The 24,784-nt window shown below is 34.8% G+C and overlaps 1 protein-coding gene across 5 annotated transcripts in view; it reads left to right on the plus strand.

Moving 5' to 3' along the window:
• Nucleotides 1–24,784, plus strand: part of SSBP2 (single stranded DNA binding protein 2) — a gene marked incomplete at its 3' end in the record, with an annotated part of 303,480 nt that overhangs the window by 198,754 nt on the left and 79,942 nt on the right. For 3 of the 5 annotated variants that reach the window (XM_082622324.1, XM_082622328.1, XM_082622325.1), the window contains exon 5: nt 12,391–12,480. The exons of the other annotated variants lie outside the window; for them this stretch is intronic. In XM_082622324.1, the coding sequence (XP_082478450.1) occupies nt 12,391–12,480 (90 nt within the window). The remainder of the gene's footprint in view (nt 1–12,390; nt 12,481–24,784) is intronic. 5 annotated transcript variants of the gene reach the window in all.

The raw sequence follows: 24,784 nt of genomic DNA on the forward strand, positions 1-24,784 counted from the left end.
TCAGAGAAGGTGTGCCTTTTTGTGTAAACTTTTTAGCTGACTCATAAGGAATGTGACTTTTTAAAAGATGAGTATATAATCGTTATCTTCTTCCTGGAAAAATTAAATACACAAACAAAAATTACAGTGACTCTTGCTATTGATATAGAGCTATACCTCCATGACTGTAATTTGTTCTATGACAAAGTTTTAAAAAAGAACTTCTTAAATAGAGTTTCTTTGGTCATGGCAATCAGAATAAGCGTGCCTTGGATTCTAAGACAAAGCCAGATGACAGAGGAAACAATTGAGAGAGGGTGTACAGCAGACCATTGAGAGGAGGTCAAGACAGGTTAGTAGATGTGCCTTGGAGGTCTTAGAGACTGATAGTAGGTAACAGGCAGAGGTATGTGCAAATGGTCATCATTAGGATACTAGAGAATGAGTAATGGGAATATTCTGCAGGTGCAAAAAGCTATGCGTGGGGGTAGGGGAGGGGGCATGACAAGAAATAATGAGTAGGGCCTCCCTGGTGGCGCAGTGGTTGAGAGTCCGCCTGCCGATGCAGGGGATGCGGGTTCGTGCCCCGGTCTGGGAGGATCCCATATGCCGCGGAGCAGCTGGGCCCGTGAGCCATGGCCGCTGGGCCTGCGCGTCCGGAGCCTGTGCTCCGCAACGGGAGAGGCCACAACAGTGAGAGGCCCGCATACCGCAAAAAGAAAAAAAAAAAAAAAAAAAAAAAAAGAAATAATGAGTAGAGATCTAGACAGATGAACTGTTGGTGTCAAGGGAATCCAACTGCAAATACTGATGACTCGACTGTGGAAATGGAAGTCCAGTGGCAGAACGTGCTCCCTCAGAATTAATATGAGGAAAGAACTCAATAGAATGTTTTCCTCTTGTCTCTAAGGCAATGAGATGCTAATTAGATGGGAACTGGGACTGAAAGCCCAGCAAAAGGAAGTAAGAAATAGACCTTTTTCTGGTACAAGGATTGAAGCTGGATCCTAGTTTCTTTGAATCAGTGTACTGGGTCAGAGACCATTAGCAAAGTTGACATGATGGTGAATCCTAAACTATGGTTTCAGTTGTCTTTGTAGTCTCCCTATCCTAGGAGCTAGCTTGGCTGGAATCTAGATGGGATTGGTGGAGCCTTCAGTTAATAGTTAAGGAGTTATTCCTTTGTGGATAAGAAGAAGACAGAGTAGAGTCCTGGCAGGCAATTATAGCTGAAGAAAAGATGCTTCGTGTGCCATTCTTCTCACTGTGCTTCCCTACTCTTAACTGTGGAAGGGAAAAAACTGAGGGGCATGATTCACAGCCACTAAAAGATTTGTGAGACCAAGAATACCACAAAAGTAAGCTTTGTTAAACCTGGGAGATACTTTTGTTTATTTTTAATCAGAAGGACAGTTGATTTAATCAAAATCACAGTATTTGCAAACAAGCACTGTGCAACAGGGCAGGTACAGTAACCTCTAAGGACCCATAGAGTTCCCTAGTTTCTAGATGCCCCATGGAAGATGTTCTTCAAAATGTAATAGTAATTTTGGGGGAGGGGTGTATTAGTTTTCTATTGCTAACTTAACAAACTGCCACACATTTAGCAGCTTAAAAGTTTATTATCTCACAGTTCTGTAGGTCAGAAGTCTGGGTTGACTAAGCTGTTTTCTCTCCTCTAGGTCTCACCAGGCTGAAATCAAGGTCTGGGCCTGCTGGGTTCTTCCTAGGAGGCTCTGAGAAGAATCCACTTTCAGACTTATGTAGGTTGCTGGTAGAATTCAGTTCCTTGTGGTTGTAGGAGTCAGCCAGAGGCTGCTCTCAGAGTCTAGAGACCACCACATTCACAGGCTCCAGGGATTAGGGCATGGATATCTTTGGGGGGCTATTCTGCCTACCACAGAGGAAAACAATTTTTTTGCCAAGGGATGACTCTGATTATCCAGTTTCTCTTACCAATAAGAATAGTTAAAATACCTAGACCCCAAACAACTAGAAGCTTAGGGATTTTTATACTGAATCAATAGTGTAGAAAAGAGACAAAGGCTTCCATCTTTGAGGTCAAAAAAGGAAAAAGTAGGGCAATGACCAGAATCTATAACTGTTAAAAACTTGTGAAAGAGGGTAACAACACTAGTATTTCTAATAACTTTTCCTTGTTTTTCCTTTAAACTATGGTATTATGAAATACTGTTTAAGGTTATTTTATTAAATGTTTGACTAAAATGTTAGTTTGTGGATTGGGGCGGGGAGAGGGTGTTTAATGGAAAAGCTCACAGATAGGCCTATAGTTTGACTATGTGGCCATAATGCAGGCTTAATGCTGTAATAACAATTTGCCCAACCTCTGAAATTCATATGAAGACAGTAAGTGCTTCTTGAGCCCTGAGCTTATATGAATGCTAAAAATGGTGTCTTAAATATCCCCATTTTGTTTCATTTTTAAACAGAAAATTTTATATGCTATTTATATGAGTTTCCTTAGTAACTCATAATTTTGAGGAGTAATTGCACTAGGTTCAAAATTCTTTGTGATCAGAATGAATCTGTGCATCTTAGAACAGCCCCAGGTACATAGTAGGTACGTAATATTTGGGATGCTTGTGCAGAAGTGAAGATACCACCTAGAACTTAATTGTCCCAAAGCAAATTCTTTATGTCAGCCCTTTTTCTTTCTTTCTTTCCTTTTTCTTTTTAAATTTAATTTATTGAAAATACGGAGGTGGAGAAGAGTTCACGTGGTAGTGCAGAGTCCCTAAATTCATCTTGGGAAGTACAGTCTTAGCACTTGTTTAAGCTGAATTTTTCTCTACATTACTGCAGATTGGAGCCTAATTTCATTAGCTTATTTCAATTATATTTTTTTCTACATGTTATTTTGAAAATTTTCAAACCTATAGGAGAGTTTAAAGATAGTACAATGAACACCAAATACCCCTCACCTAACTAAATCTACCAATTTGTTAGTCCTTTTTCTTATAATCTACCTTTTCTGATTAAAGCTGAATAGAGAATTCAGGGAACCTGATTTCTGAACCATGAAACATGGCTGCTGTTTTGAAAATTAACAGCTAAATTAAAGGCTGCCTGCTAAAGTATTCTTTAGGAATGAAATAATCACTGTGTTTATCAGGGTCTTTTTGCATTTCTCTTGCACTTAAAACATTTTTTAACACCCGTAGCTGCTTCGTTTCTGTTGCCTGTCATATTTCCCACGCTTCTTGGCTTTCATATGAAAAAGTTAACATTTTGTAGAAATTACCAGCCAGTCAAAGCACTCTTTTTCTTCTGTGTGGCAAACATCAAGCTGTAGTACTTAGATCAACTCTTTTACACTTTATGTTTCTAGGCGCTCAGGAGCTACTTTTAATTTTGTTTTTAATGCTCTTTCTGGGTCTGTCCCTGTTTTGGAAGCCTAAAGGGTTGAATACTATACTCTGGATAATTGTTTTTGTGAAAGCACATATAAAATATTTCTAAAACAAGCCTAAAAAGTACACAATAATCAGTGATGCTGGTTCTCTGGACTCTAAGAGGGTGACTGAGTGGAGTGGGCTAGGGTAGAAGCATGTGGCTCTAAAAACGAACTTGTGAAGACAATGCTAACAAATGCCCAGGATTAATGAAAGTGATTTTTAGATTACTTCTAGGATCTAACTTTCCAAAACAGAGAAACTGGTTCTTCATGGTCTGAAAATTAAAATGTTTCAGGTTTTATTGAAATAAGAGTTCTTTTTTTAAGTTAGAAATACTTGCATTTTATTTAACCTTAAATTTTAGGGATTAGGTTTGTCTTAAATTAGCATTTGGTCTTGCTTTATAGCTATTGACAAAACTGGCAGTGTGTATTTTTAATCTATAATAATCTTTATTTATATTAGAAATATGAAACTTCAGAAAGTGTGTGAATGTTTTATTAAAAAATCCATCAGTTATATCATTCTAACAGTTAATTTTATGTATCCACCCACCATCTTTGGTAGATTATTTTTTACCATTTCCGTAATTATAATCATACACCCAATTCTATATTTGGCATGTTTTACATAGCACTATATCATAAATAAACTCCTATGTTTCCCAAATAATTCCACTTGTAACTATGATTTTTAATAGTTGAAACATGTTCTATCATGTTTAGACACATATATGTCTTATATGTGCTACAATTTATAGAAATATTATATTATTGCTGAATTTGGGGGTTACCTCGAATATTTCTTACTATAAATATATGACAGTGAACATATTTTATGCATACTGTTTTTCTCATAGTTCAGAATTTATATTTGGATAGTGTCTGAACAGAAGGATTACTTAGTTAAAATTTATTAATTTTTATAGCACATGATATATACATGAAGTGTGCTTTCTACAAGTGTACCAACCAGGTTCCCATGCCACTAATAACCTATTAAAATCCTGTCCTATCAAGATTCCTAAGCATATTTCCCAAGTTATCAATAATATCATAACTATTTACTTAGTTGCTAAAAACATTTGCAAAGAATGACCCTTTAAGGTTTGCCAGATCTTTGCTTTACATCTATTAACTGAAAAGATTTCCCCCCAACTTTCTAGCATTAGAAAAAAATAACCTACGTATGATCATTGAAAAGGTTAATCTCACTCTAGGCAAGAAATTTAGAGATCAGTACTTAGAAATGGAATGGAAACATTTGGGAATTATAAATATCAAGAAAACATTCTTCAGATCTTTAGAAGAGAAAAACAGATTACACCCCAAGGAACAAAAATCAGGATGGCATCAGACTTCTCTGGAACAGTAAATACCAGACAATGGTGGTGTCTATAGTTTTGATGAGAGTCAAAAAAAGACATTTGCACATATAAGGATTTGGAAAATGATATTCATACATCCTCTAGCCAACTAAGAAATATATAAAAATTAAAACTCGTGAGTAGCACAGTTATGTTATTGTTTTAAACTGATAGGAGAAAAAAACTAGACAAAATTAAAGTTGTTTTTGATACTGAAAGTATAATTATAAAACTGAATGTAGAGGTCAAAAATTATTACTAAAAGCAGAGCTGATGAAAACAAAAAGTTTATATGCCTGAAACTCCAGATGTTTATAATAAGGGTTAGGAAATGGAAGAGGGAGATGTAGAATAGGAAGAGAAAGCTAACTTCATTTTTCATAAAGAAACATAAACAATATTGTTTGTCTTAACGTTGGTACCTTTAAAGCTTAAGATAAAAAAAAGTTTCTTTTTTCTAATTTTAAAGGACATCTCATTAGATGCATATGAAAGTGCTTTTCTGCTAACAAGTGAAACAGGTAGATAAAATACAGCATAAAGTTTAAAAATAAATGGACGGGAGATGATTTGATATATGCACACACAAAAAAGCTGAGTTTGCAATGTCAATTTTGGGCAAAATAGATTCAAGGCAGTGATTATTAAACATGAAAAAGAAAGGAGAAATTGACAAACAACAATAATAGGGTATTATATACATTTGAAAGAGCAAGGGGACAAAAATTAGAGACAATATAAAGATATTAGGCAAATGGATAAAAATGTAGAGCAGGAACATGGATATTTTATTAAATATCCCTGGGAAATTATGAAAATTGGTCATTGATTAGACCACAAAAAATTATTCAACAAATTCCTAAATACTGAAGTTGTATAGTGTATCTTACCTGGACACAATTGGGAAAACTAGAAATTAAAAAGGAAAATAAAACCTCCAACCATTTGTAAATTAAAGTATATCTTTGGTTAAATCTAAAAGGTTTGATATTGGTGTTCTCGTTTTTTTCTAAATCATCTAATCAGTATAATTTTGGTTTCCAGTTATATCCAGTAACTCTTTGGGAAATCGAAATTATACTATTGGATGATTTAGGAAAAAAATCATGAACACCACCATCAAACCTTGCAAATGCAATCAAAGGTAAATTCAGAGTGAAATTTACAGTTTTATATTCTTTATATTTAAAAAAAGGAAATAGTTACTAATCTATTAAGAATTTTGAAAATAAACGAAACCTTTTTTACAAAAAAGGAAAATAGAGATAATTTTGTAAAGAAGAAAACATATTAATTAAAAAGAAAGTGAACTAATAGAACAATTCCTGGCAAAGATAATGATGAGAACACTAATTCAATTTAGGAGAGAGAAAACAAGTCATCATCTGTCTAGTGCCAGCAGTTCAGTAAGGCAGTCCAGGGCAGGTGGGCAGGCTGTGCTCCACAAGTCATCCAGAGACTAAGGCTAGTGGGTGCTCTGCCATTGTTCAGGACATTGGTTTTGTAGGCATGACAGAAATTAGATCTCCAGTTAAAAAGTAGGAGGCAGTCTAGAAGTGGTGCATACCTCTTCTGCTCACATTAGTAAGAGCCTAATTCTTGGTGAGAGCAAGGGAGACTGAGCAATGTAGTGTAGCTGGGCTGCCAGGTCCCTGGCTACAGTTCTATTACCATAGAAGAAGAGGGAAACAGATGTTTGTGGTCTACTGGCAGTCTCTCACAGCTGCTACAGAGGACCTTTTTAAGCATGTGAATGTGGTGTGTATATGAATAAAACTAAAAATCTCAATGAAATGAAGTTTTCTGGGGAAAATATAAGTGAACAGAATTGAAGTAAATAGAAGTAGAAAATATAAAAACAATAATGGCCATAATTACTTCCAAAATTGCCTTTGTATTCAGGCAGTTTTACCCGCTGCATATATTTTAACTTTACAAAGTAGATAAACACCATATTATGTAAATTTCTTCAGAGCATTATAAAAGAGTTTGCAATCCAGTCCATTTTAGAAGGTAGAATAATCCTAATGCTTAAATTTGAATATAATCCAGCAAGGAATTTTCTAAACCTGTCTCATTTAGAATATAGATGTAAAGATCCTAAATAAAATATTAGCTAATATAATTCATTAGCCTATTAAAAGGATCATCCATGATGGTCAAGCATGACTTATCTCATAAATACAATGATGGTTTAAGAAAACTATCAATATATAATTACTTATATCCCAAAAGAAAAACCAAATGGTACCAATCAAATATGAAAAGGCAAAGTGTCTTTGACAAAAGAAAACCAGGGTCTTCCCTGGTGGCGCAGTGGTTGAGAGTCCGCCTGCCGATGCAGGGGACACAGGTTCGTGCCCCAGTCTGGGAAGATCCCACATGCCGCGGAGCGGCTAGGCCCGTGAGCCATGGCCGCTGAGCCTGCGTGTCCAGAGCCTGTGCTCCGCAACAGGAGAGGCCACAGCAGTGGGAGGCCAGCGTACCGCAAAAAAAAAAAAAGAAAGCCAAATAATACCCATCAAATATGAAAAGGCAAAGTCTCTTTTATTATTCCTGATTTTTGAAAATTGTTTTTAAAATACTAGGCATAGAAATATTTCTTAGTATAATAAAGAACATGTCTTCAACCAACAGCTAAAATATTTAACTGTGCTCTGCATTAAAATTGTGAAGACAGGAAACCTACTACAGGGCCCTGATTAACCACGGTTTTGATTTCTGCAGTTCTAGTTACTCACAGTCAACCAAGTTCTGAAAAAAATTAAATGGAAGATTCCAGAAATAAACAATTCATAAGTTTTAAAATGTAGACCATTCTGAGTAGCATGATGAAGTCTCACCATGTCCTGCTACATCCTGCCTGGGACGTGAATCATCCCTTTGTCCAGCTTGACCCACCCATTAGTCACTTAGCAGCCGTCTGGGTTATCAGATACAGTGTAGTGGTATCACAGTGCTTGTGTTCAAGTCACCCTTATTTTACTTAACAACGGCCCCAAAGCACAACAGTAGTGATGCAGGCAATTCAGATATGGCAAAGAGAAGCTGAAAAGGGCTTCCTTTAAGTGAAAAGGTGAAAGTTCTCAACTTAATAAGGAAAGAAAAGCAATAGTATGCTGAGGTTGCTAAGATCTGTGGTAAGAAGGAGTCTTCTATCTGTGAAATTGTGACAAAGGAAAAGGAAATCTGTGCTAGTTTTCACGCCTCAGACTGCAAAAGTCATGCCCACAGTGCATGCTAAGCACTAGTTAAGGTAGGAAAGTCATTAAAATTTGTGGGTGGGAGACATGAACAGAAAACGTGTTCTGATTGACAACATTGTGTTGGGCCAGAAAGCATATCGAGCCTCTACAGAGACTTCAGCAAGAGATCCTCTGAAACAAGTGACACCAAGCCATTTACTGCTAGTAAGGGGTGGTTACACAGATGCAGGAATAGGTGTAGATCAGAAAATATAAAAATTACTAGAAAGGCTGCTGAAGAAGCCGCTGCCGCATTTCTGGCAGAGGTGAGGAAGTTGATTAAGGAAAGAGACCACATTCACATAACTTTTATCACAGTATATTGTTATAATCGTTCTATTTTATTATTAGTTATTGTTGTTAATCTCTTACTGTACCTAATTTATAAATTAAACTTTATCATAGTTATGTATGTATAGGAAAAAACATAATATATATAGAGTTCAGTACCATCGCAGTTTCAGGCATCCATTAGAGGTCTTGGACTCTGTCTCCACAGATAAGGGAGTCTACTGTATGACCATTTTAAATGTTTCTCAAACAATACTTATATCTGACTTAAAAATAGTATAAGTGTGTTAATAGTAAAGACAAATAATTCTCTGCCTGGTCTCTTCCTACCTACTCTTACCTTTAATCCTCCTTCCAATTTCTAGTAAGTATATCACTATTTTAGTTCCTCTGTTATTACCTTCACAATTTTTCATATACTTAAAGTATTTTTTCCTTTTCCACCAAATGTAGACTTTATATCTTGATTCCCCAGTGTATAGTTAGGCAGCTGGTTCTGTACCATCCTTAGTAACTAAAACTGTTAGTTATTTAATGTGTAGAATCTTGATGAATGCTAATTATGTTATAACCAATTGCATCTTAATTTTATTTTTAAGCAAAATTTTATTTTATGCCTATTGTTTTGAAACCCCCTTACAGAAGTATATACAACTTTTTTTTTTTCTACCAGAGGCCACTAGTGATAATAACTAAGGTCAAAATAAGGACTCTTCTAGCTTTTATTTCAGATTTTTATTTAAGAAGGGAAAATATAAAATAACAGTATACATCTCTGTTCTTTAAATTCAGAAATAGGGAATTAGAGAATAAAAATTATTATTAAAATTCAGTTATATAATAGCATTTAAGAGAAGGGGCAAAATGGGAAATGGTGCTGGACGTATATACAAGGGAAAATAAATAACACAGAGAGGAAGGGGCACAGATTGACTTGTGCCTTCTTATAGGTAGAAAGATACAAAAACAGAAAGTCCAAGAGAGGAGACTTAAACAAAGATAAATATATAGCAACATGAAGAAAGATTTCGTGGTGACTCTTTAAAGTTCATTTTAATATATCCCTGGAAAAGCAAATAATTGTTCCATAATTTAGTTCATTTGAAAACACCAAATTTAATATATTGTATTTATAAAAAGCAGGTAAAATTTATATTAGTGATTTGGGAAAATATTTTAAAAATTAAAAGTAAAGTTTTCACTTCCAAAAAACCTTGAAATTCAAGTCATATGACAAAGTAAATGATTTAAGAGCAGTTAGAAAATACATATGTGAAAGTATATGTTAAAAACATACAAAGTAAACTAGTAAAAAGAAAAAATAATTTTAATGATAATTAATATTTTTACATTGCTCCAAAGTCTTATATATTCAGTTTAGTTAGAAGAAGTATTTTATAGCCATATTATTTATATGTCTTTCTTTTTTACAAGCGAGAGAATATAAAAAGTCAACCCTAAATAATTGTGGATATATTATATATAAAGGATTTTCCATGGTATTCTAATGGGAATTCACACAAATCCAGTGAAACTAATGCTTTGTAGTAGTTCTTAGTATAATTAAATTATTTGCTCTCCTTTCTTAATTCAGTCACAAACCCCCAGAATAATATTATACATACTTTATGAGTTAGAGCCAACAACAACCTTCTGTGGATCCTCAAGTCATGAGATAAATTTGTCTCATGAGTTGGAAGTAAACTTGAGACAAGTCTCAGAAATTCCAGCAATGAAACCCAAGAAATGTGGTACGTCTACATTAAGCTCTAATTCCCCAAACTTGATTCTTATTTAGCTTACAGTTTCAAAACATGTATTATTTATTATTGCTACCATATAAAAATGAGCAAGTTAGGCAGTTTGAGAAATATACTCTGTTACAAAACTTAGAGTACCATTTAGTGTAACTCTTCAGTGTTTATTATCAGACTAGTATTTGTTATTGATCAACATGGTGTACCAAATGGTACTCTAAGCTTGAGTCCACACAGTACAATAAAGGAGGGAATTATCCCTTGTCAATAAATCCCAGAAGAATGGATGGATAATTTAGCTCAAAAATGTGATCCACAAAGTGAAGTTTGGACTGCAGTGCTCTATACCAGTGCTTTGTATTGGGTAAATAAACTGGATAATTACTAGTATTCTGTTCACTTCAATTTCTGTCCTTAGGCCAAGCCTAGAAATTGCTATTACATGAGAAAACTAAAGCATCGTGCTCTATACTAGAAATTATGTAGCTATACTCTGCCAGGCAACAAGAATTGCAGGAGAAATAGCATCTTTGAATAACACTAAGGAGGTGCACCAGTTCACTGAATTCTGTTTTGTTCTTGTAAACCTGCTCAACATTGTAGTATACATTTCTATAAAAGCATAGGCGAGTGTGTTTTACAAACTTGTCTCTTTTTACGTAAGTCTTTTTTATTGCAAAAACAAGTTTCTATTCTGCAATTAATTAGAACAATAGTGACATCCTATGTCTAGCTTTCAGTACTAAGAGCAACTTCCCCATTAAAATAATTGACTGTCAAAGGATGTAGATCAAATCTTTCTTCCTAGATCTGCCTGTAACCACATATATTTAAACTAAAAGAAGATAACTGTTAGGTGGTAACTTTTTCTCTTACTCTAACATTGTGTATTAAACTTTTATGCAAGTTTAATTAAAATGAAAAACAATTTGCCTTTCATTTTTTAAAAACGTGAGTGTTGATATTGTAACGCAAAATAGAGCTATCTGACAAATGGTAGGTATTCAATTAATGTACACTGAATGAAATTGCATGTTTTTGCTTAAAATGGGATGATAGATTGATGTTTCATATTAATATCTAAGAAATATTATTTCTCCTTTTATACTTCTATGCTTTATCAGAAGTTTAGAATGTTGGCATTCATAGGTAACCAACATTTTAGATAACCACATTTAAATCTAGGTTTCCTCAGGAAATACTAAAATCATTGGCTTTCAGTGATAATAACTTCCACTACTATAGAATAAACATGTTTTAGTATTTTTTATCTATTTATATATCGGGAAATATATGCTACAAATATACTGAGATATTATATCTTCTAATGGAATATTAATTCATGAATGAATAAACTGATCTACAAGTGAGAAAAGTACAACAAATACACACAAATAGATCCAGGATTTGTTTTGAGTTCTTTTCATAACAGAACTGTTGAATTCATACTGATCTGTCTTCAGCGTATTTCTGCTCCCTTCTTGGCTGTTCTTAGTATTTGTAATGTGTCTAACGAGATTGAGGGATGAAATTCATGGTTGTAAAATAGTTGTATGTATTACTGCTCTATGTAAGAGTTAAATCTAAAACCTTGACTTGATTACAAAGAGCCTATCCCAAAGTTTTTCATATTCCTATTTCATGAAGCCGTAGGATTCCATGAAATAATTTGCAAGTAAAGTAGACTTTGAATTTTTCCATCTGATTTTTTCATAATCTGTTTACCTGAGACTAATCTCTCCAAATCTAATTCCTTTCTCTTATTCAATCTCCTAATTACTTTTTCATCCTCACCACCCTTTTTTTTGCTATCAATTATATTTTGGCTACCAATTATAGTATATCAGAAAGTGAATAATGTGCGTGTTGCCACCTATAGAGGAGAAGTAATTATACTTATTTATGACAGAGAAAAGCATAATCTAAACAGAGTTCTTTTTTCCAACTCCTACAACCACCATTTTCAAACTTGTTACTTAAATATTTATCTATTTGTTGTTGATGTTGCCATTTCAGAAGGCTGTGCCTTAAAATAAAGCATTTACTTAAACTTCTATCACTTTATCATTTTATTTGCCTTTTATATTTTACTCAAATATACTATCTTATTAAAGTTCTGTGATTTCAAAAAGTTTAAAGAGACCTGTTTAAACCAAATAACTTAGTCATATCCTAAACTAACTGCTACATCTTAGTTTACCTCTGGAATGGGGGAAATTACCAATATTTGTTCCCAGGAATGAAAAGCTTCCCTTCCTACAGTCTATTATCATCAGTCTTTTGTTCTGTGCCTTCTCTGTAATGATATAGGTTTGTTTCTCCTTTATTCTTTGCAGAGTGCTGCAGCAGCTCCCAGTCCAGTGCTAGGAAACATTCCCCCAGGAGATGGCATGCCAGTAGGTCCTGTACCACCAGGGTTCTTTCAGGTACTCAGAGAAACTCTGACTAGGAATGTTAAGGCATAGGAACTCCTGTTTGATTTTATTGAAATATATGAAGGAGAATGAGGCTATTTTAATCCTTAAGGTAAACATAATGCTGTGCAGCCAACTCTTGATTATTCAGAGACTGGTTATCTTGTATGTAGATTAGCCCTTCCTTCCAATATTTTCTTTATTGTCAAATTTTTATTCGTATATTTTACCATTTCACTGTGCAAGTAAGAAAGAAAGGTAGCTGAAATGCAAATTAGCTAAGCTAACTGTGGTGAAGATTTGGTGGGAGAAAAGGCTAATGGATGAGGTTTTGGAATGATATATGGATTTTAACTATCCAAGCCATCCATATCTCCACAGACTAAAGATAATCAAGATTTGGCTGTACTTTCACATTATGGCTAAGTCATAACCTATTCATTTATCAAAATTATAGGCTATAACAAAATATTTTGAGAATCATCTTTGTGGCTTTTAAACTGGAATTTTTATCAATATCATTATATAACATTTATAAAATCAGATTTTAAAATACATATGTTAGTATTTTAAATTTGCAACAAGCACATTTATTTTAGCAAAAGATGATAATGATTTTAGAATTACATCACTTTTTAATTTGATGGCATCCACTTTTTTTTTTTTTTTTTTTTTTTGCGGTATGCAGGCCTCTCACTGCTGCGGCCTCTCCCGTTACGGAGCACAGGCTCCGGACGCGCAGGCTCAGCAGCCATGGCCCACGGGCCCAGCCGCTCTGCGGTATGTGGGATCCTCCCGGACCGGGGCATGAACCCGTGTCCCCTGCATCGGCAGGCGGACTCTCAACCAGTGCGCCACCAGAAAAGCCCTATGGCATCCACATTTAAATCTGACAGTTTTTTAACCCAAAGCTACATAGATTCTGAAGTTTATTTTTTTTTAACTCCATACTTAATTTTATACCACCCTTTGAGAAAATTAGGAAGAATTTAGGAGTTAAGACCTGCAGTTGGAAGGCATTACAGGAATTAATGTTATATGCTATATTGTTAATGAATTACATCAGGTACTTATAAACTAATTTGTCACTTTAGTGTTTTATATTTTCAAAGTCCCTGATAATCATTTGTTAATTAATACATACCATCATTTCAGTGTAGATCAATGTACTTTATAAATGTGAAAATGGAGAAATAAAATTATAAGTAATTTTCCACAGTACAGCAATTGAATAAAAAAAGTCATAATTAGAACCTAGTACTAAGTCTGAAATGTAAAGTCCTTTAGGATATGCTATTTGTCTGGCTACTGTATATTAATATTCAAAAGTCTTAGAGCTCACATTCTGTCTTGAGGCCCCTTTCTTAAAATCTAGGAACATATTATAACTCTTGGTTATTAATTAAACAATCACTGTTTAATATAATAATAATAATAGCTAACACTTAGTAACTGCTTACTGTATGCCATGCTTTGTTCTAAATATTTCATGTGTATAAACTCTTAATCCTCACAATAACCTAGGGGTAAAGTAAGTATTATCATCATTACCATTGCACAGATGAAAAAACCAAAGCATGATAAGAAGTTTGCACAAAGTCAGAAAGTCACAGGACTGGGATTCAAGGCAAGGCTTTCTCAACTTCTGCCATTGACTTTACCTTTTAAAGTTCAGAGTTGATCATTACTCATAAAATATTTCTAGCTCACTTTATATGTTTTCCTCATGCTCTTATTTCTCTTACTAAGGATAGATTGGAGTTAGGAAGTAAATCAGAAGAGTTTAATCTACTTACAAGGGCTAGCAGAAGCTCTCTAAGTGGCCCTTTAAAAAAGAGGCAGTAGGTTGGGAAGGAAGCCAAATTCTTCCTAGGGTTAAGCAAAGATGCATAAACCTATACATCTTCATTTTTACATTTTGTAGAATGAACCATTCTTCCCTTACCTACCTGCCTTCTGCCTGAGTCTTGATAAGAGTAGTTGAAACAGAATTAACTTCTGTTTTAATCCAATTAGATAAATACTTGACTATTACTAGATGCCAGGCACTGTGGTAGGCATATAAAAATGAGTGTGTATAATATGTACCTTCCTGAAGCTCACTGTCTAGCCAGAGAGTCATTATTAAAAATAAATAACTGTAATACAGCAAGATATGTGCTGTAACAGAGTAAAGTTCTGTGTTGACCTAGAAGAGAGAGCTATAAAGTCTGCCTGAACTGGAGCTAAGAGAGGTTTGGAAAAAGTTTTCCAAGAAAACAACAAGCAGAGGAATGATATTCCAGAAAGTGGGAAAAGTATAAGCAAAAGTGTGGAAGCATCAGAATGACCTGTGCAGACGTGTTCAGGATAATATGAATGGAAAGTAGAGGGGAGGGCAGGCAGGAATTCCTGGAAATGAAATTGGAAGATAAGCTGTAGCATCTTGAGAAGGGCCTTATATGCCATGTTAAGAACTTGAGTCTTTATTCAGTAGGCATGTAGGAACTGTCAGACATCTTTAAGAAGGGCAGTGACCTGAATTCAAACTATAGAGTAGATTTAGGCTTTTTTAGGCACCTATGATATAGTTGTATACAAAATCCCTGCCGTTAAAAAACTCACACTGTGGTGAATAAGAGAGAGAGAGAAGTCAATTAGAATTTAGAAAGAAAATGGCTATATTAAATGAGTAGTGCATGTTTTTAGAGCACATCAGAAGGCCACCAAACCCAATCTTGGGAGAGTCATTGTCAGACATATATTGTCAAAACAGTAAATAGGGCTTCCCTGATGGCACAGTGATTAAGAATCCACCTGCCAATGCAGGGGACATGGGTTCGATCCCTGGTCCGGGGAGAACCCACGTGCCATGAAGCAACGAAGCCCGTGTGCCACAACTACTGAGCCTGTGCTCCAGAGCCCACGAGCCACAACTACTGAGCCCACGAGCCACAACTACTGAGCCCGCCGTGCCACAACTGCTGAGCCTGCACACCTAGAGCCTGTGCTCCTCAACAAGAGAAGCCACTGCAATGAGAATCCCGCGCAATGCAAGGAAGAGTAGCCCTGGCTCGCTGCAACTAGAGAAAGCCCGTGCACAGCAGCAAAGATCCAATGCAGCCAAAAATAAATAAATAAAATAAATTTTTTAAAAAATAAAAAGAGAAAATAATGAGGAATAGTATAGTGAGAAATAGTGAGGAAATGCAAAACTTACTTGGGGATGGCTGGATGGGACTAGACCAGGAAAAGACTGAGACTATTAGAATTTAATGAATAAAGGAAAGTAAAGCAAGAAGAATTTTAATTAACACATAAAGCTTCACCAGCTTCAACAGTTCTGAGCTCTACTCACTGTGTGATCCTACCATAAGAAGTACATTGAAAACATTCTCCTAAATAGACAAACATTCTCGTTTTATCCCTGTTTACACTGCAGAACAAGCCCCCTCTTTTCCATTATAAGTATAGACTTAAATATATTATGAAGTGGAATTATTACAAACTCTAAATTTGTGAATTCATAACAACTGCATTTGAATAATATCAATTAACTCAAACTCCAAAATAGTTACAATTAATACCGCATACATTTAATAAGTCCATCCTGGAAGACGGTCTCTAGATTAGCATCTATCAACCATGTTGATATATGTCACATCTATTTGTGACAGATATCAGCATGGTTCAGACTTAAACCTTGACCTTTTTTAATTGAAATGGGGGTGCTTCTATTGTTGAGTAGGAGATCAAATTAAGTAAAATCAAGGGGAATAGTTGGACATGCAAAAGGAGGTGTCCGTTTAGTAAAATAAAGCCATTTGAAGTAAGACACATTTATTTACTTGGAGTCTTTTATCAAAGGAGTAATTTGTATAAGAAACCCTCTAAATTCTCAAAGTGACCTACCATGGAACTGGTGAATGACTTTAGAGCAACTTTCTTAAATTGAGGAGTGTTGCTACTGGGGTCAGTGGGAAGATAGTAGAAGTGGCCTTTGATCTAACTAGAGTTTGGCAGTTTTGGTGGAAGAAAATACAGTACTGTGGTGTGGTGTGAATACACCTAATAGGTCCTCAGAACTAAGTCTATACTCTGACTCTCCTGTCCCTATGCTAAAGTATTATTCAAAAGTTTCATTGTATGCTAAGAAATCTGAATTACGCATTAAAAGCATCAACCTGCTGTATATTCATTCTCATAGCATTGTTACTAAAAGTCAGGCAAAATTTGATTCCTGTAGTTTTATCAAATAGGCAGCATTAATCCTTGAACCAATTAGATTTTCTTCACACTTACGTATAATAATCAAAATAGTTTAGTAAAATGCACTTATAAAACAAACTTCTCATTCGTGTTTTTTAAAAAAATAGACTATTAACTCTGTTGCTTTATAATTTTCTAGATTTGAGTAGTAAGAAATCTCTTGTGAATTTAATATAACTTAAACTACGTTAAAGAAATGGGCATTTCTTATTTCAACCAAAAAAATCTGAGGGGAGTGAAAAAAATACTTTATTTTTTCCTTCTTTCTGCTGTTTACCACAAGAAAACTTTTAAGAAAACCACATCTTGTTTTTATCACTAATCAAACACATCTATAACTTTTATATAAAAACACAATGTAATCTTTTTAATAGGTCTAATGTAGATATCTTTGCGTATATAACTAATGTGGGATATACTTGTAAATATTTAATTTTGAATTCTGTATAGCCTTTTGTTCATTTTTACCATGTATTATATTGTGTTTTGATTTTTATCTTAATACATTTGCTGTATTCTTAGTCACTGGATCTGTCTTCTTTACTGAGAACTGTTGAAAACTAATAATACATTGATGATGGATTGTAAATGTAAGGCTTTGACATGAATAAGATTATAAATACTTGTTGAAGATAAAGTATACCAAGTAATTTAGTTTCAGACTACAGTGGCCATCCATATTTTAAAATCCGAATTGATCAAAACTGTGATATGGTGGAAAATATGTTGCAGCAGGTTCCTAAGTCACATTCTTTCTACAAGCAGAATGTTAGCAATGGTAAAGCGGTTTTGCCATCTAGTGGTGGTTTGCTGATGTCTCTACTTGTTTGGGTATATTTTCCAAAGGTTCTATTTTTAGCAAGACTGCACTGTAGCAAGCTGACCTAATGCTTTGACATAGTAATAATGTAATAAGAACAACAAAAACAACAAAAATACAAGGAAATCTCCCCTTTTCTCCATGGTACACTTATTGACTAGAAAAACTCAATATAAATGACATTCATAAAGCACCAAAGACAAAAACAAAGGTCAGGGTAATATAATATTCTTGATATTTAAAAAGAAAGAGAATCAAAAAGGAGAAAAACAATTATTTAATCTAACACTTAAAACTGAAAAGGAAAAAGACAAGAAGAAATGTTTTTACAAGCCCTGGTTAAATGTTTCTGGAGGTAGATATTTATTTGATTTATTTTTAGACATAAGTCCTACATTTTGAAGATACCTTCATAACTAAGCATACTCCTCTTCCTATTGACTTTCACAAAACAACCTTTTATTATCAGTAGCACCTGTTTTACCCTATTATTTATAGATATAGTAGTTAAATAGTCTCCATTCCTTCTCAGTTTCCTTCTATTATTAATCTTTAAATTGTCTTCTCTCCCAATGCTATGCCTTTCCTCTTATCCCTCCTGATCATGGCTGTTTCAGAAGTTAGTATTAGGAAATACTCTAAGACAGGAGAAACTCCCTTTCCTTCTCCCCAGAAGTTGTAGATATCATCTTTGATGTCAGATAACAAATCAAAAGATTAGTAAGTACATCATTTCTTAATTTGAATATGTGGAATACTGAATATCTCAAGTTGAATTGACTTACTGAACTATAATATCTAACATTATCAATATATATAGTTTAAAATTCACACATTAAAAATAGTATTTCTCAGAATTAAATATAACAGGATTTGGAGAGTAGAGGTGGGGAAGGTTGCTTATTTGTCAAAGTTCAAGAAATAAAACTGAAGTTTAATTTTCTTAAAAATGTAATTTTGAATCTTTAAAGAACAAAAATTCTGAATATTGAGAACAGAACAAGTCTTTCTCTAGTATAAAGATAAAAGCAGACTAAAAAAATAAAGGTGCCTGACAGCTGCTGGCTTTGATAATGCTTTCCTGCAGTTATGGTAATAGTTTTTCTGGCCTCAACTATTAGAACAAATTAAAACTGCTCAGCTTGAGTAACTAAGTAAGTTTTTTTTTTTTTTAAATCGCAGTTTCAAACAACTGAAGACCCTATAGTGGTGACTAGATGGACAACAAGCAAAGAAGGGGGTGTCAGGGGTTTAGACTCTTTACTTGTGTTTTTCAGTTAGAATGGAATGAAATAGTTTCCTGTTAGAAACCTTACTTTTGATGTTTATTTATCAAAATGGGTATTTATGAAAAAGTTAACTTGGCCATCCTAGACCAATATCTTATTTTTGAAAATTCTTCCCAGAACACCTCTATTTTTATTATAGGGCCTTGGGAAACAAAAAAAATGTATAGCAAATATCCAAAGGCAATTTATAACACAATCTTAGTTTTTGGTTTAACGTTGGTTACAGAAACAAAAATGGGCACCATTCTTTGGGGAATTAAAGGTAAGGAATGGATTATTAAATATAAATCAAATAGCAAATATATTGCAAATTCCCTATATAGGTCGGATAGATTTGTCTTAAGTATACATAAGGATACCTTCAGCTTTTTGAAAAATAGCTTATCAGACTTCCTTGGTGGTCCAGTGGTTAAGCACGGGTTCAATCCCTGGTTGGGGAACTGAGATCCCACATGCCATGCCGTGCAGCCAAAAAAAAAAAGAAAACACCATTAAAAAAAAAATATATATATATATATATATATATATTTACAAAATAGCTTATCACTAGGTGGTGTTCTGGAATAATTTATCTTCTATCTATATCAGAGGTCAACAAACTTTTTCTGTAAAAAGCCAGATAGTAAATATTTTAGGATTTGAAGGCTTTGAGGTCACGCTACTCAACTCTGTTGTTGTAGTATAAAGGCAGCCATAGACACTGTGTGCACTAAAGAGCATGGCTATTCCAGTAAAACATTATTTACAAAAACAAGCGGTGGACCACATTTAGCCATGAGCCATAATTTACCCACTCCTATTCTTTATGAATATGGTCACCACTAGATGGCCTGTAAGAAATCCAAAGGGTAAAGACCAAGAACAGTGTTTCTCCAAGTGTATTCTTGTACTATTGTCAAGAGTCCTGGGGGTCATCTGCCTCCCAGTATATCAGGATTCTTGGTCGTGGGGCAGTGGCACTGGAAATCCTTTGGTTTTTGTTGTTTGTTTTTTATTTTTAACAGATGAGTCTTACAAGCTAAAATTTGAGAACCACTGGCTCAGAGTGCTGATGACATTCAGCAACAAATATTTATGGTCCCCTCCCACCACGCTGTGCTAGTTACTGCAGTAAACAAGCTAACCAGAAATCCTTACCCACATCCAACGTAGTGTCCACTATGGGAGACAGTCAGTAAACAAATAATTATTTTTAAATATATGATATGTTAGATTGTGATAAGGACTAGAGAGAAAAATGAAGCAGAAAAGGAAAATAGGCAGTGTTGAGGAAGTTCTGGATGGGGTGACCACAGAAGGACTCATCAAGAAGATGCCATTTAAGTAAAGACCTGAAGGAAGTGAGGGAACAAGCATCTGGTATCTGAAGGAATTGTTCTAGGCTGAGGGATAAGCAAGTATAAAGCCCTTGAGTTCAGTGCATGACCAGCTTTTCCAGGGACAAAGAGAATGCCTGAGTAACTATAGTGGAGTGTCAGCTGGGGAGAGCAATTAGATACGAAGTCGTAGGCAATAGAAAGCCACATCAAGTAGAATTTTGTAAGTCACTGTAGGGATTTGGTGTTTTGTCCTGAGTGGAGGGTTTTAGCAGGGTCTTTCTGGCTGTTATGTTGAGATTCATCTATAGGAGGGAAAGGTGGAAACAGGGAGACCAATTTGGATGTCACTGCAAAACTTTACAAGAGAATATTATGGCACAAACAAGGCTGGTAACAGTGGTGAGAAGTGACTGGATTCTAGATATATTTTGAAGTTAGAGCCAACAGATTTTGGCGATGGTTTGGGTATGTGTTGTGAGAGGAAAAGACAAATCAAGGGCGACTGCAAGTCCTTTGGCCTGTTCAGCTGAAAGAACGGAGCTGACATTTACCCGTGTTATATAGGTAAAACTGCAAGAGGAGGTATGAGGGGACAATCAGAAGCTTAAGTTTAAACTTGTTAAGATTAAGATGGCTATTAGATATTCAAGAGATGTCGAGTAGGGAGCACGGTATCAGATCTGGAGTTTTATGCTTGAGGCTTGGGCTAGAGGCATTTGGGAGTTATTAGCATATGGATAATATTGAAAGCTGTGAGCCTGGATGACATCACCCACGTAATGAGTAGAGAGAGAGACAAGAAGCTCAAGGATCCCAGGGTTCTGTTTTTAAGAAGGCAAGAAGATGAGGAGGAACCAGCAAGAAGAATGGGAAGAAGGAGCACATGAGTTAGGAAGAAAACCAGGCAATGTGGGAGCCTGGAAGCCAAGAAGAAAAATGCAGGGAAGTGAGGAATGATAGCTGTGTCAAATGCTGCTGATAGTTCCAATTAGTTGAGGACCGATAACTGACCATTGGACCTAACAAGGTGGTCACTGATGACTTTGATAAGGCCAGTGGAGTGATGGGGGTGACAGCCACATAAAAGTAAATTCAAGATAAAGTAGGAAGAGAGAAATTGCAGACGAGTGTGTCCAACTCTTTCAAAGAGTTTCAAAGAGTTTTGCTGTAAAGGGAAAGTGAAGATGAGGCAGTAGCTGGAGAGGGAAGCTGGGGAGGTCAAAGAAATGCTGCTGGGAATGAAGTGTTGGCTATTATAAACTGTTCATTCCTGCCGAGGGACAAAGAAAACTGCTCTGCTGGCACCCGTGGACAGAGAGTATAGGCAATTGCCAGGTGCCATCTATTACCCAACAATCAGGTATAATCTTGAGTTTAAGACATAATGCCAAGGAATAGAGTAATCGGATATTCTTTGTACACAGTAGGATGCTTATCAAGAAAGAGTAAAATAGAGTTACTTACTAAGAATGCCTGCAAATGCGACTACTACCTGTTTTCTGTCATTTTTATATTCTATAAATAATCTGACATTACAAATACCTTTGACATCAGTAATATTTTCTCCACTCAAATTTGTCTTAGTTTTATTCTGTACATTTATTCTGTATCTACTTAAGACACGTGGTTCAAAATGCATCTTAACTGGAGATGGAGAAATCACTTTGTGCAATGTGAATTCTCTCATCTTGCTTATTTTTATACTTTTTAGCATTAGTCAAATTAGTAAGCTGTAGTTTCAAAACAGACTTTTTGGGGCATTAATAATTTCTGTTAAAATCTGTTCAGTAGAAAAGATTATACAGTTCAGACTTGAGTTGAGTAACTTTAGACTTCATGTTTGCAGGTAAGTAACCAAGTGAATATGAAGTGTAACATTTCATTTTAAAGAAAGTAAAAATATATATAATCTGCCACTTGTATCAGAGACCAAGCCCATAGGCAGGTTTCTTTAACAAATGTTATCGCTGCTTGTGAATTTGAAAAGACTACTGCTTTATCAGTAGAAACTTACCTAGCATATCAAGATACCAGAAGGGTATCAGAACAAAGTAGCTTTTTTTTTTTTTTAACCTAATGGTACTTTTAGGTAAATTAAAGTGCTTGTCTCCCACCCTCTCATCTAGAACAAGTTTATGTGGAAGCATGAATATAAAATAGGGAAAAGGTTGGGGAAGAGGGGAATGTTTTTGCATTCTTCAATGAAAAATTAAGAGTAGTTTTAAAAAATTATTGTTTTTGCTTCTTTTTTTATTGAGTCAGCCCAATACTCTTCCTCAATTATAAACCTCACATATTGATTTTCATACCCATAGTGTCTTTTTTTAATATACTAATAATGTGGGTTGATCTGTCCTTGTGACTTTAGTCAGCGATGGGAGGCAGCACAGAGCGAGATTCAACTTACGCAGGACTTCAGCTACTTGTCCCACAGACACCAAAAAAAAGTAAAAGGGCCTGTGTGTATTTGTGAATATAAATTGATCTAAAACAAATTAAAGTTTTTTACAGAGTGTTATTCAAACTTCTGTAGTTGATTTGACCAGAAGGCAGCATAGTCCCCATTCACAATCCACAAGTCCATTGCCACAAGCCAGTATCTGATATATGGTAATGAAGGCTTGAGAAATAGTCTCATCTTTTTGAAAAGGCCCATAATAGAAATGAGCAATGTTAATGCTTAGACTAAATCCATATCAGAAGAATCAACCTGCTTATAACTCTGTGCTGAATTGGATTAGCCTTGCCAAAACAACATCTAGGAAACCTGATCTGTTCATACTTTACAGATATTTGATATGCGTTATTTTAATTAAGTGTGTTGATGATAGAATATCTAAGATGTATGGAAGATAAACTACATATTTATGCTTATCAGCAGAATTGCCAGCACAAGTATGTCATTTTGTGAGCTAAATTAGTTTAATACTAGTTGGAATTAAAATGTGTTAATCAAGAGTGTCTTATCCACTGGGGTGTCAGTAATGTCTGATGGAGATTTTCCTGAAAAACAGAAAAGAAACTGAACAAATTAAGATATATGAATTGTAAAGTAACTTTAACGAAATTCATTTGATGTATAATTTATGCTTCATTACTTTTCTACAGAAAACTTATGAAGCATCTCATGGAATTATAAAAATAAAAACATGTGAACAGTCTTACAATATGAACGATGGCAGAAATGAATGTACAAGTCACAACACTTTTTGTGAGGCTTTTTTCAAAATAATATTCTCAATATTATATATTATTGATAGCCATATGACTTCAACTCTTATCACAATTAAGAAAAAAAGATTTACTTCTAAGTGAGATTTTGAATAGCAAAATAGAGAATAGAAATCTATATAGGAGAATCATGTAAAGAGAATTGGACTAACTAAAAAAATGGACCCAGAATGAATAAAAAGTAATGTTTAATTTTTAAGAGAATGTTTATGCTTGGGGTAAAATCTCATAGTGAACATATTTTTATTACCTTTACAAGACTATAAATAATTATAATCTTCCATATTTATCATTTAAAAAAATTATGTTCAAGAGAAGTTTTTCCCTTGAAAGATTCTATAATAATTTTTATGACACAGAATTGTATATTATTCCCTGTGTCTGCCTAAAACAGTATGTGAAAAATATCAGAAGATTATATCTGTCTAAAGTCATATCTGCATAGGATCAAGAAAGGTAGATATTTGATCTTTATGTAATTAATATAATTACTGAAGATAACCCATATTTTTCCTAGCTATGTATCACTTTGTATCTTGTGTTTTTGCCTAAATGTTGATGGAAGCAAATTACTTTTTAGCAAATAACCATTTTTTCTTACAGATTTTTAAACTAAAGATGGTTATGTGGTAAGGACAATATGATGTTACTCAAATGCTGAGCCTCTTCTTAATGGAAAGAAAATATGTAAGCTAAAACATGTTTCTGAGACCTGAGGATTATAGCTCTTTGAATGTATTTAAATCTAAGAAGACCAGGGTCTCATGTGTACACCTGGCACTATATTAGACAAACAGTTGAAATGCCCTGCTATATTGAATTACTGGCAGTTCTCATGGCTGGCCTCTGCTTTAGAAAAAAATTGGGAAGTTATCATACTTTTTTTTTTCTCCAAATCATATATAAATTAACCTGACATCCTTCTATACCCAAAAGTGGTTATTAAATACTGTTACTTTGTAAAACTGCCTAAGAATCACTATTTTCAACCCTGATGCCCCAGAAATAGACCTGAAAGCAGTAGGAGAGAGTACAAGACCTTCTTAGTCATCTAAATCATAAATTCTCTCATATGTTGTTGATGTAGATATTGTAATTATAACTCAGTATCATCTTGGGATCTCCAACACTTTGTTCTTTACCTACTTTTATTAGGTCCTCTAGAACAGGGGTCCCCAACCCCCAGGGAACCGGGCTGCACAGCAGGAGGTGAGCCATGGGTGAGCGAGCGAAGCTTCATCTGTATTTACAGCCGCTCCCCATCACTCTCATTACCGCCTGAGCTCCGCCCCCTCTCAGGTCAGCAGTGGCATTAGATTCTCATAGGAGTGTGAACCCTACTGTGAACTGTACATGCGAGGGATCTAGGTTGCATGCTCCTTATGAGAATCTAATGCCTGATGAACTGA

This window comes from Mesoplodon mirus, assembly GCF_964341445.2.
Source record: "Mesoplodon mirus genome assembly, chromosome: 5".
NCBI classification, from domain to species: domain Eukaryota; kingdom Metazoa; phylum Chordata; class Mammalia; order Artiodactyla; family Ziphiidae; genus Mesoplodon; species Mesoplodon mirus.